The 12,802-nt window shown below is 40.4% G+C and overlaps 1 protein-coding gene across 6 annotated transcripts in view; it reads right to left on the bottom strand.

Annotated features, from left to right (window-relative positions):
- The window catches only part of slmap (sarcolemma associated protein), a 58,395-nt gene that overhangs the window by 23,637 nt on the left and 21,956 nt on the right, over positions 1-12,802 (bottom strand). For 5 of the 6 annotated variants that reach the window (XM_022742010.1, XM_022742012.1, XM_022742011.1 and 2 more), the window contains exons 4-8: positions 4,979-5,015; positions 1,319-1,381; positions 1,000-1,095; positions 343-414; positions 90-230 (exon numbers count right to left, since the gene is read on the bottom strand). In XM_022742010.1, coding sequence (XP_022597731.1) covers positions 90-230; positions 343-414; positions 1,000-1,095; positions 1,319-1,381; positions 4,979-5,015 — 409 coding nt within the window. Of the gene's footprint in view, positions 1-89; positions 231-342; positions 415-999; positions 1,096-1,318; positions 1,382-4,978; positions 5,016-9,931; positions 9,995-12,802 lie in introns of those variants that run through there. The other variant, XM_022742015.1, reaches the window with a different exon arrangement.

Here is a 12,802-nt window from a genome sequence, read left to right as displayed (position 1 = left end):
CTTTTAGTTTCGCCTATCGCCTCAAAATTACAAATGGCCATTATAACAGACACTCCGTGATACATATACTACGTATACATGTGTCCTACCTCCACCTCCGACAGCTTCCTGACCACCTCGATCTTCTCCTGCAGGACTCTCCTCAGAGACTCCTTGGCTGTCGTCTCGTAGTTGTGTTTGTCCTCCTGGAGAGCCAAGAGCTCCTTACGGATCCCTTCCTCCGTCTGGGACTGTGAGAGTAGAGACGAGGATTTCATCCATTTATTACTGTAGAATTTGTCATTTCAATCATGATATACTCTGACAGCGCTGCAAGAGTGTGTGTGTGTGTGTGTGTGTTACCTTAGAGTAAGCCTGTAGCTGACTGCCCATCACTTCCAGTCTGGAGAGAAGACGGTCCTCATCAATCAGAGCCTGGTGGAGACAAACACTAACTTTACAACAGTGTTGGGCATATGTGTTCATATCACAGGAGCTAAAAGGGAATGATGGGAAAACCTGCCATGTGGACTTGGTAATGTGAGACCAAATTACATTGTACATGTTGAAAATAACAGTAAATGATAGTTTTGCTGTGAGTCATGATGGACTTGCACTCACCTAAGGCAGATTTGTTTGCTCTTTATCAACAAAACAAAATTCCGAGTCATAATGACCATAATATGATCATTTCTATATGACGTAATAACAGCAATACAGTATAGATTAGTATAACACTACAGTGCAGTGTATCTTTTAGAGGTTAGGATGTAGACTACCTATGAGATGGGTAACTGTGGGATATGCAATATAATGTAAAACTGTTGTGTAACAGATATCGTGTTGTCTGTGTGACTGAAGGAAAAAATGGTGCTGAAATGGCAAAACAAGCTTTTAGAGAGCGGTAAACTGAGTATTTATTCAATGCAGAGAGTGTGTGAACCTTTTTAAAGACACAAACAGCAACATGCGCACATACAGACAGAGTGACCAAAGGCTAAACTGCCAGGTATTTCCTACCTGCCAGCTGCTCTCTGAGGCCTCCTGAGTGGTGGCTAACAGACGCTGCAGAGTGGCTAGCTTCTGCTCTAACATCTGCTCTCTGTGTAAGGCCTCCTGGCAGAGAGAGACAGGGAGGGGATGGAGGGACAGTGTCATCAACAGCAAAGAGAGAAAGATCTAAAGATTTGTTTTTAAAATGTCATGAACTATTTATTTTATTTACATGTGAATTAGTAAAATATGATGCCTAATAAAAAAGCAACTTGTATGAACATATCATTGTTGTACTATTTTGGGTGTAGTTTCATAGAATGACCAGTAGGTGCCAGTGTGTTACCTGTAGATACTGGGAGAGCTGGAACAGTTCCTGAGAATACATACTGGGAGTGTTGGCTGCAACCTATAAAACACACACACCAACATACTGACAGTTGTCTAGAGTTCATTCAGTCTTGTGTTTGAATTGAAGGTGGACAAACAGATGAAAAACCACAGAGGTCAAAAGCATATGCTCTACACGTACACACACACACGTGTACACACACTCTCACACACACACACACACACACACGCACACACAGTCTACACATCAGAGTCAGTGTAACAAAAGCAAGGGAAGAAATACAAACAAACTCAGCCAATCACTGTCTAAGAGTTTTGATCAACAAAGTAAAGTAGCACTGGGAATGAGCTCAGCTAAATTCTGAGGCCTCAAAAATGACAAACACTAACAGCAGTACCAGCGATCACATTGGTGGACCAGTGAGCTGTTGTACAGGACTATACAGCAATCATTTGTCCTGCATGTGTCCATCTTAAAGGAATAGTTCAACATTACTTCCAGCACACGGCTCCACCTAAATCTACAAACTAGGTTTTTTATTAGAGCTGCACTGATTACACAATAAATCCATTAGCTGATCGAAAGAAAATTCATCGTTAACTATTTTGATGAATGATAAATCTTTTATTTTTTTATGTCATTTTTCCTCTTTCCTGGTCTGACATCATAGTCAAATGAATATCTTTGGGTTTTGGACTGCTGGTTGGATAAAACAAGAAACTGTATATAACACCGAGTCAAATTTTACAAACCTGCACCCACCCAAACCAACCCGTTACCCAAAATTATCTGAGGTCATCCGACATTTTGTGTAATGTGCTGTCCCATTCAGATTTGCCAAGCACTTGCTCAGTCAGCTCCCATTTGTTGCCATCATTTGTTGGATGTAATGCAAAGTGACACAAATCATCTGCCCACATATCCAAAGTGAAAACCTGCAACTATCAGTCAGCTGCTTCCTCAGCTCTGGACTGATGAAGGTTGTGTCGTAGCCATTCACAAAGAAATATATCTATACCATGGCGGATCATTTCAATCAGTGGTTTAGATGTTCAAAAAAAAACAAAACAAAAAAAACTTATTTTCATTTCTGTTTTTTCATTGTCATGTTTATTTCACCTGCTGCCTCCATTTAGTTATTTAGTTTATTTAGTTAGAATTACCCTGACCTGCAAATGTTAGAGAGACCGATTCAAATATAATGTCACCTTGACTTCTAGGATTTTACTGTTTTCTGAGGTTTTATAAACCAATTCAAACCAATCAGTGAATCAAACAGTTGTTAGTTACAGCCCTACTGTTTAACATTTCTCTTTGTGTAAAGATTTTTTTTTAAAAAAAGAGATATGTTAGCTTTAGTGGTGTTAGCAAGTGCAGTTTTGAACTTTGGACTCTTTCCCGCTGTTTGCAGTCTCTCTGCTATTCTAGGCTACCCACATCCCGACTCCAGCTTCATTCTTAACAGAGACTGATGAACATCTAAGCGTTATTTTCCCCCCAAAATGTTGAACTATTCCTCACCTGATGGAGCTGCAACTGCACATTAAAAAAGCCTGATTGTAGTGAAAGCAGGTGTCTCATGAGCTATATGGCATCCCCAATTTTTCTTTTTAGTATTTTGGGCACCGACTTGAGCACACTGTGGTGAAACCAAAACCGAAGCCACTGGTACATGTAGTCTTGTCCAAAACCCACACATTCTGCCTGTGCAGTCAGGACATTTCCACCTTAAGTCAATGTGACAGCCTGGGTGTGTGCGTTTCCGAGTGTGTGACTCAGAATGTGTGCGTCTTCTGAGACCTGGGAGGTGTAAGGATCGTGCTTTAGGACACTTAATTATGTTAGAGAAGTGGCTCAAATCTAATCACAGCTCCTCCCTGACACACACGCACACACAGTTAGCTCCAGCCTACATTCCTCAGACAGGTTACACTGAGGCCCTGTTGTTCTCACTGTTGGAGGGAGAGACAGAAGAGGACAAGGCAGTGGAGGAAGCTAACATGAAGTATGGTACAGTATGGACTTTAACAATTACCCAGGCACTGTACGATATGTTATGAAATTATACAATTAAATATCCATGTGTTATGGCATTATAGGCTTTTACATAACAGGTTCATAACAGTCATTTAAAATACCACAGTATAATATGATACTGTGTGCTGTTTATTGGTATGTCTCAGTATGGTGTTACAGTGAAGTCTTCCTTGTGTGAACTCAACACTGAAAGCCTGCAGCTTTTGTACTGTGTGAGACATTCAACAGTATAAAAATAAACTTCTAAGTGTTGTCTGATGGACAAGCTATGTAATAGTCACTGAAACCCAGCTGCAGTTTGTAGTTTCTTGCTGACCAACATACACATACGATAAAGAAATATCTGCAATAAGCTCATATCAGCAAATGTATTAGCTTGGCCGATTTTATTTGGTTCTAAAAATATTTGTTCCAATTGTAACATCAAAGTTCATTCTTGACCTTTTAAAACAGTAGTATGACAAAACAACTTCAACTCAAGGTCCACTTACTAGCTTTTTCTGCAGATTTCAAGTGAATCACATAATCCTCATCAGTTGATTTAGCACATTAGCTGAGAGAAAACCCTTGAAGTGGACCCTGAAGTCGACTGTTGTCATACTTGCTTAATACCCAAAGTTTTAAATGTTTGTTTAACTGCGTCTTAGTCTTGTAAAGTCAGATTGCTGTGTTTTATTATTGATGTCTGACCTTAATTGTTTTGTTTTTGTGGGTTTTTAATGCTGCGAGTGGTGAAGCCAAAAACTGTTTTCCATATTGCGTAAACCGAAGTCTCTAACTTGCTTTCTCTGTATGAATTAACAGAGTTTCCTCAGCAAAAAGAGAGTCACCGACTTTTAAAGCACTTCAAACTCACTAACTGAAGAACTGCAGACAACATTAGGATGAACACCACCAGAGTCTCGACCTGTGAACGTGATGCTATGTCACCTAGTGAGACGTGTCAGCTGTGTGTTTATGGGTAGAACAGGCCAGTTACCTTTTTTATTCCTCTCATTCTAATGGATGAACTGGGTCAGGTCTAGATAAGATGTGTTGTATGGTGCAAAACAGTGCGTTTGATTTAGGTATATAGTGTACAACAATCACACCTAAGGCACTAAGAGTACACACATATACAGTAGAGACACGAGAGTCGGCTCTATTGTAAATGGAACCTCTGAATGAGATCCTACAGAAATCACAATCCGGTTGTCTGAGCTCTGAGCAGAGAACAAGACAAATAGGCCGATAATTTCTGCCTTCGGTGAACAAACATTTAAATAGTGTTGGAGACATCCAAAGCGCTTCGAGTGAACGGTGAGAAAAAGACTTTGCCCCTGATCCACATGAAAGATTTCTGTAGTGCAGCAGCACAAACTGCCAGCAATCCCTGCATTCCTCTATCAGCTGACTACTCCACTATGTGTGTGTGTGTGATTGTGTGTGTCTGTGTGTGTGTAAAGACTACTTTTGTATGTGAAAATTGGCGCACACACGCGCACACACATACATACACGCACACACAGCTCTGTCACTGAGAGGCAGGCCTACATAGAAATCTGAGACAGATGCACAAACAACTTGCACATGGGACAAGACAACAAAACAACACCACACACATATTTCTGTTCTTACCTTGTCTACAGGTAGTGGTAACGGAGCCTGGATGACACTGAGAGAGGATGAGAGAGGGGAGAAAACATTTTGTCACCATGGAAACAGCAAGGAAGGAAGACACATGGAGTAACCACAGCGACAGGAAGAGAAAAAAACCCCCCAAAAAAAACACGGTTCTTGAAGGTCTTGTGCCGCTCATTTTTCACCTCCTCGTTAATCAAAAACCTCATCGCAACAGAATCGTGTGCACAACAGCTGACGTGAAAAATCAAACCTCAACTAATACAGTGCTTTGATGACCTATAATATTTTACACACACACACACACACACACACACGGGAAGATCTTTTTAAAAACAGTTCAACTGCAGCCTCAAAAGTAATGTTTCTGCTATTTTGTCCACCCCTTGCATAATTTCAAAAAGAGATGCTGTGGTGGACGCACACAGAGAGGAACCACTGACTGAACACGCTTCAGGCTGCAGGGTCAGTCCAGCAGGTAAACACTGCAGTGGCTGTCAAGTGTGTTAAATCAGTGTGTAGTGGTTTGTGGTGTAGAAGTGACTCAAGCTGAAGCACAGTCAGTGAATCATTGAGTAGGACAGGAATCCCTTCCTTAAAGCCCAATTAAAGTTACTGAGGGATGTGACAGTTCACTCATGCGGAGCAGCTTGAGGTCAGTTTTCAGAGATGCAGAACGAGCCTGTAGTCAGCCATACAACGACAAGTCATACAGCACCTCCGTTTAGACTGCTCAGCTAATCACAACAACGCGCAGAAGTGTCAACGAGGGCCCAAGAGCACATCTGCAAACAGTCAGTGATATGAGCTGCTGCTGTCCTCACTGTAAGGTGTGGTGCAGAGCTTGTGTAGAGGCAAAATGTAGTGTAGGTCTACGACACTAACATGTGCGAGGCAGCAGGAACAGTGCCAGGAAATATGACAAACAAAAGACTGAGCTTTAGCAAAAAGAACCACTGTCAATTATCCTCAACCGCGAGAGTGGTAAGAACGAGCTGATAATGTAGATGGATGGTGATTTAAAAACCAGACTAAACTGATTTAACATTCAAGAACAAATTAAAAAGAAAAAGATATGAATCCACGTGTGAGTCTTATAGATTCCAGCGGCATTGTGGGGAAAACTGGCCACCATCAGTTCCTGCCCTGCAGTAACATAACATCTGCCATTTTGTGGAGATACTGTATCTCAGAACGCCACAAGGTCACACAGGTTTGTCTGAGCGAGGGTGAAAATAATCCAGAATTTACCTGGAAACAGTCAGACTTCAGGAATGAAGGTAAACTTGACTGTGGGCAAAGTGTAGCCTGACACTGTTAATGTATAACTACCAACAAGGAGAGGCGGGGACTCCAACAACTATGTGGAAGTAACACAACCGTCTCTCAGTTATTTAATTGATTTGATTCTTGATGATTCAGTTACATCTGATAAATAACAATGTTGTGTAAACTGCTTTATAGAATGTATCCTGGGGACTTCAATTTCTTCTACATTCAACAAGTGAACAACACTGTTGTTTCCTGGAATATAAAAATAATCAATAATCAATGAATGAATGAATAAGAAAATGAATTGTTTATTGCAGCTCTAAACTTTTTTTAGTACAGTACACAGGCAAAACATGCCAATATTCAACTAAATGACCAAACAAGGTTGTTTAGGTTGTGCAATTAGACATTTCCCTCTCACTATATTCTACATGACTGCTACGACTGCAGTCTGAAACATATTTCTTCATGTATGCAAATATAAATAAACCAAAAGCATTACCATGAGTAAAAAAAAAAGGATTCTCAGGTAATTTTGGTTTATAACTTTATTACTACATCACTTACCGATTTCCACATTAATAAGGTCCTTACTCGCAAAGACATTCCTGAAGTTTTAATGATGCAACCAGATTTAGTAAATCACTAGTGCAGCTGGCAGTTACTAAATACTTAGAGAAGACTTCACACACACACACACACACACACACACACACACACACACACACACACACACACACACACACACACACACACACACACACACAGCTGGTACAACCCAGTCCTGACTATAATCTCATGTAATGTTTCTACTTGAGGGACAGAACAAGAGAGAAATCAGCTCGATTTAAGGTAAAGTCGAGCAAAAGGTAAAAATACTTGTTAGCACTAAACAATGGCAGTTATTATTAATCTGAAAAGGCAGAGGTGTAGACAGAATGAAGGCATGGGGTGGGAAGAGTACTTTCATTAGAACTTTCTGTTTAGTACTTGAGGCCAAAGTGTAGGTGAGTGAATTGGATAAGATACTTTAAAAGGACATACCATTAATTTAAAGAGACTTTAGCATCAACAGAGCAGGTTTCTGCTGCTGCTGCTGCTCCTTCAATGTGACAAACAACTTCATCCATCACAGTAAACGTCAGAGACTTAACGTTTGATCCTGATTTTAACTGTGCCGTGTTTTCATATCAGAACTACATTACATTGAGCTCTGCTGCCTGTCCTCAGGAAATACTCCTATAATAATCCGCCAAAAAAAATAAATAAATAAAAAAAATAACTTCACTAGCACAAGAGCTTTTATCTAGTTTTATCTAGTCTTCTTAATAAGTATCTGTGACAGCAATTATTTCAAACTACATTTCACATAGTGAAGTTAAATAAATAAAGATTCTAACATCAGTATTCTTACCAAAGGGGTTATTACAAACTGCACAGACAGAGAGAAACTGGTTGTAATTCTGAATAACACAAGTGCACACACGTGAGGAACTTTCTGTCATCTGTTGTTAGTGGCATTTCCATTTGTTTTTTCCAGGGCTCACTTTAAAATAAAACATTTACATTGCATCCCAACAGCGAAGCACTTATTATATTTATTTTTCACCTTCTTTCTCATTGCTGGTGGTGGGACTAGCTGAGGAGGACTCCATCTTACTCTGTAGGTCCGACAATTTGTCTCTGCTACATCCATTAAGTCACAGCAGTCTGTCACGCTTTAATTTTCATCACCACAGCAAATCACTGTGAATAATGTTGTTTATTTATCACTCCTGCCAGCAGAAGTTCTGCCACTAAAACAGTATCATCACAGGAGGAGGCTAACTGCTCATCATTAGATTAGATTTTTTTTTTTTTTTTTTGCCAGTTCATGAATCAAGCTTAACCTGTGGCACGGGGCTTCACATAACTTGAACTCGTGAGACTTTTTCATTAAAAAAGGGCAACAGTGGGAGCTACAGGTTTAAAACTCTACTCACAACGCACCTGGCCCTGGTCCCGCCTTAGACCCATGTTGCCATAAAGGTTTTGGTATGTGAGCGAATCAAAGAAAAAAGATGGAGCCAGACAAAGGATGTGGTGAAACCTCCACAGCAGGTGTTTTCAGCAGATTCTGTCTACATGAAGTAATTCACTAATTTTCAGTCATCATCAAACACTGACTGCAGAGACCAGACAAGCTCTGCTCCAAAATAACATTTTAAAAAGGTGGAAAACATCCACAGCATAACATGACCTAAATTCACAGCTCTTCAACTATGGCTCACACACACACACACACACACACACACACACACACACACACACAACACACACAACACAACACACAAACACACAACACAACACACCACACACACACACACACACACACACACACACACACACACACACACACACACACACACACACACACACACACAGCAGCTGGTCCACAGGAATCAGTCATCCACATCAGATCTAGCTGAGTGTGTTTTGCATGCAGTCCAGCAGACACTGATGATGGAAAACACTGGCAGTAGTTTCCATCTGCGGCCTGCTCACATATTTTTAACACTAAATAGGTTTAACAATCACACCACAATTCAGACCTCAAACATTTCAAACTGTCCATACGGCTCGGCATCAAACCTCAATGCTCGTTTGGCACTGACCAAAATATGTCTTTAGCACCAATTATCAAAAAACTGTCAAGTACCGAGCTGGCATCAAGTATCTCGTCAGAATTGTTCTCATCCTCACTTATCCTTTGATTGACAAGTTTCTTATTTAAATGAAAATGTTGACAATTTTATACTATTTTATTTGGATAAAGCTGTTGTTCTCTTCTGCTTGTTTTAGACAACATTAAAACTGTTTTGTTTTTGTTTTTTTTGTTTAAAAGAAAAAAACAAGTTTTGCAGTAAGAGATTCCCAAAAGTTTCATTATGGTACCAACACTAGAGCTGAAAGCATTGGATCAGTGGATCAACTTTCTATACATTAGCTGCTTTTCTCTGTTATTTCACTGTTGCATCGGTGTAAATTGAATATCTTTGGATGTTGATGTGTGATGGGCACTTTCCCCGTTTCCTGGAATGTTTTCAGTCTAAACAATTGAGTGATGAAGTGTAAAAACAAATCGACAAATAATGAAATGAATGATTGAAATTAAAAAACATTTGTTGTAGCTCAGTTTATACAAAAACTCAGGTATCGCAAAATTTCAAAGGACACCTAGGCCTCAGTCCTGCAGGACAACTGGACCAATTAATGAAGAGACATGGACCGGTCCTGGAGAACCTCCTTACTACTTAGACACAGATTTATGCACAAAGATTGACCTGAGTTTAAAACAATAGAGTAAAGGATGCTTTCCTCACAGCTGATGCTTCAGGTTTGGCGACTTTTTTTTTTTTTTTTACCTCACAATGAATAACAAACCCATAAGTCATCTGAGCAAAACCACAAGAAATCTGCTACGTGCTGGGCCGTCAACCACTTTACACTTCCAGCTTGATTTTACGACGGGATGTAAATCACTCACAGACACTGTTACCAGTTCGAGCTTCAAATTGTGATACAACACAAACTTCAGGTCATCACAGTGTTTAGCTGTAAGGTTCTGTAAATATTCAGCAGCATGTTGCAGCCTGAACGGGAGCATCTGAGTCTAAAAAGCTGTTTAAGAGACATTACCTGTCAGGTCTTCTTCCTGTGTGTCAGCTGGTGATTTGTCACAGGACAAAGGTCACTGTTCGGTCTCTATCTCAGCCTGATTCAGCTACTTCTGTGAGAAAATGAACCCTTCCGCTTCTTGCTTCATTTTCTCTTCTTGTTTCAGACCAAGCAGCTCATTCCTCTCTGCTTTTCCACAGCGTGAGTAAAGTCATCCCATAACACCAACTTACTTTCCTTCTACTCTTTCCTCCTCCCCCTTCTCTGAGGAAAACAGCTGATTTTTCTTCCTTTAACTTGTGCAAGTTACTGTAGCTCCACCCCTCCTGGCACTCAGTGTGAGGAAACGAACTCTCCTCTCTGCTGTAGCTCTAATTGTTAACGACCTTTATGATCTGTGGGGCACTAAAGGTATGCTAGATAAGTAACCCACTGCTGCATGAGGGGGTGACCGTTATCATCTTACTAAATCTCATCAATATAACAATCAATAAATCTCATAAACAAGTTGACAGTCAAAAGCTCCACTCACCTGAGAGAGAGCAATGGTCCTGAACATGAAATATCCACCTGGCGACAAGTGTGTGTGTGTGAGTGTGTGGGTCTTTCAAGGAAATATGGCAGGTGATAACAGACTGATAAGGGACACAAAGGAGAGGTGTTGTCATGAACGAAACTGCGACTGGAGACAAAAAGTCGTTAAACCAGAAACATTTTTCATTATTTTAAAATTATATTTTTACCTGATGGAATTTTTTTTACGTTGATAAAACAAGTTCCATGTTTCCTGTACAAAAGCTGGAAGTGTGAGACATACAGTATTTAAAACAGCAGTTAGAGCTTTAATTTAAATGGAAATGGATGTTTTTGTGTAGTTCTCCTCTGTGTGTGTCACCACTGACTCCACACTGATTCACAGGCAGAAAAGCTGCTGCTGTACATTTTCAAACTTTTCTGGCCACACAGTGATCTCACAGCAGGTGTTTTGCATTAGAGGAAAACAAAATAGTATGGGTGTGTTCACAGTATTTTTTTTTTTTAAATCTGCCACTGCCTGTTTTACATAAGGTCTATTGGATGTGGGTGCAGACAGCTCAGACTGCAGCTATTTAAAAGTTGAAAAAGGTTTCACTTTTCAGTATGTTTTAAAAGCAAAAAGGTCAATTAATCTAACTATTCCTGTGAATTTTCAGGTTCACACCTACAGTTCTCAGCAAAGAGAACGACTGAGTCAAGGTTTTGAAGGACACAGATTTTGTCTACTGTATAAATATACTGTAGGTGTTTTACTCACACACGGGGGGTAACTGTATAAAGCCGTATTTGGCCAACGTCCAGATGGCTAATCCTATCACCAGGGAGCACAAACATTCTTCAGCTATTAATAAATCTGTCTAACCTAGCTTCACATCACTCTCCAGCTGAACTTTATTAGGGAGACTGAGCTGCACAGACTTAAATACCATGATAAGTAAATCTCTACTTGATTCATGAAAATGTAATTTCACCAAAATTTGACCTGGTGGAGAAAGTAATATGTGGATTTGTGATGATGGGTGGCATCACTAGTATGCGAGTCTAACGTGGTGCAACTTCCTCTACACTGATCCAACTGGGCAAAATTTTTATTCTTTAAGTTCATATTGAAATAAAAAATATCAATATCATCATATAAAAAAAATAATAAAATGCCGTATTTGAGCCAATATTATTTGTGCACTCCTGAGACATCAGTTAGTAGAAGTATTTGAATTTCCAATCTGTTTGGGTAACTGTGAGGAAGGACCAATGCCGTGATAATGTGTTGGAGGTTTGAGTTAATCTAAGCTAAAGTAAGCGGACACTCTTCCATCTAACCAGCTCACTGCTCACTCTTGCATGTTTTGGGGGCTCAGAATAAGAATGGCGGAAACCCTGATTTAGATTTTGGCCCACAGCTCAGATTCAGCTAGATTCAAACCAGAGACCCTCTGACAACGAGGAGCTTTCCACTCAAGCATCATCAGATAGTTTCAGTGCTTTGCTCCACTAAGCAACGTCTTTACAGAATGATTTCATGTATGATTCAACTCAGGTGAACTGCGTGTTTTTCCTGAAACATGTGAATGGAAATGAACTCTTCATCGGCCAACACGCGGACAGCTGGAGCAGAACAGACCCAAGGGACTGTTTCAGTCTGTATTCATACAGGTCAAGACACTCGTCTGCATTTTCCAGACTGAAAGCTGGACAGCAGGGCAGCAGATGGCACTGCCCACCATGGCACCGTGCCCCACACACACACACACACACACACACAGGTTCTACATGGTATCTACAGTAGCCAATCACAAACACACATACACACACACACACACACACAAACACTCACTCACAGGTGGGACTCCCAGTACAGTAGGAAGCTCCATGCTGGGTCAGCTGCTGGTCTGCTACATCCCATTTAACTGTACACACACACACACACGTTTGTGATCCTATAATATATGAGCATAATATCCTTCATTCTCAAACCCTCAGCATGAGCAATGTAAACATCACACCATGACCTGACCAACATCAACAACAGTTTTCAAATTATTATCAAAATGATCAAAAACACAAACTCACACACACACACACTCGCACACACTGACACACGCACCATTTCCCTCGCAGCATGTTAACCCCATGGCTGTCCTCATCAACAACTAGACTGACAATAATTACATTACTATGCAAGCAGAAATTTGGTGTGTGTGTGTGTGTGTGTGTGTTGTGTGTGTGTGTGTGTGTGTGTGTGTGTGTGTGTCTGTGTGTGAGAGCAGACAGACGGGCAGTAACGGCATCATTTACAGTAACTATAGAAACACTGAAACATCAATACCTGGTTCACTCTGTCAAATGATAAACAGG

This window comes from Seriola dumerili, unplaced genomic scaffold (genome assembly GCF_002260705.1).
Source record: "Seriola dumerili isolate Sdu_G_001 unplaced genomic scaffold, Sdu_1.0 BDQW01000066.1, whole genome shotgun sequence".
Taxonomy (NCBI): domain Eukaryota; kingdom Metazoa; phylum Chordata; class Actinopteri; order Carangiformes; family Carangidae; genus Seriola; species Seriola dumerili.
The sequence above is the reverse complement of the archived record's forward strand: the minus strand, read 5'-3'. Positions and strand labels throughout refer to the sequence as shown.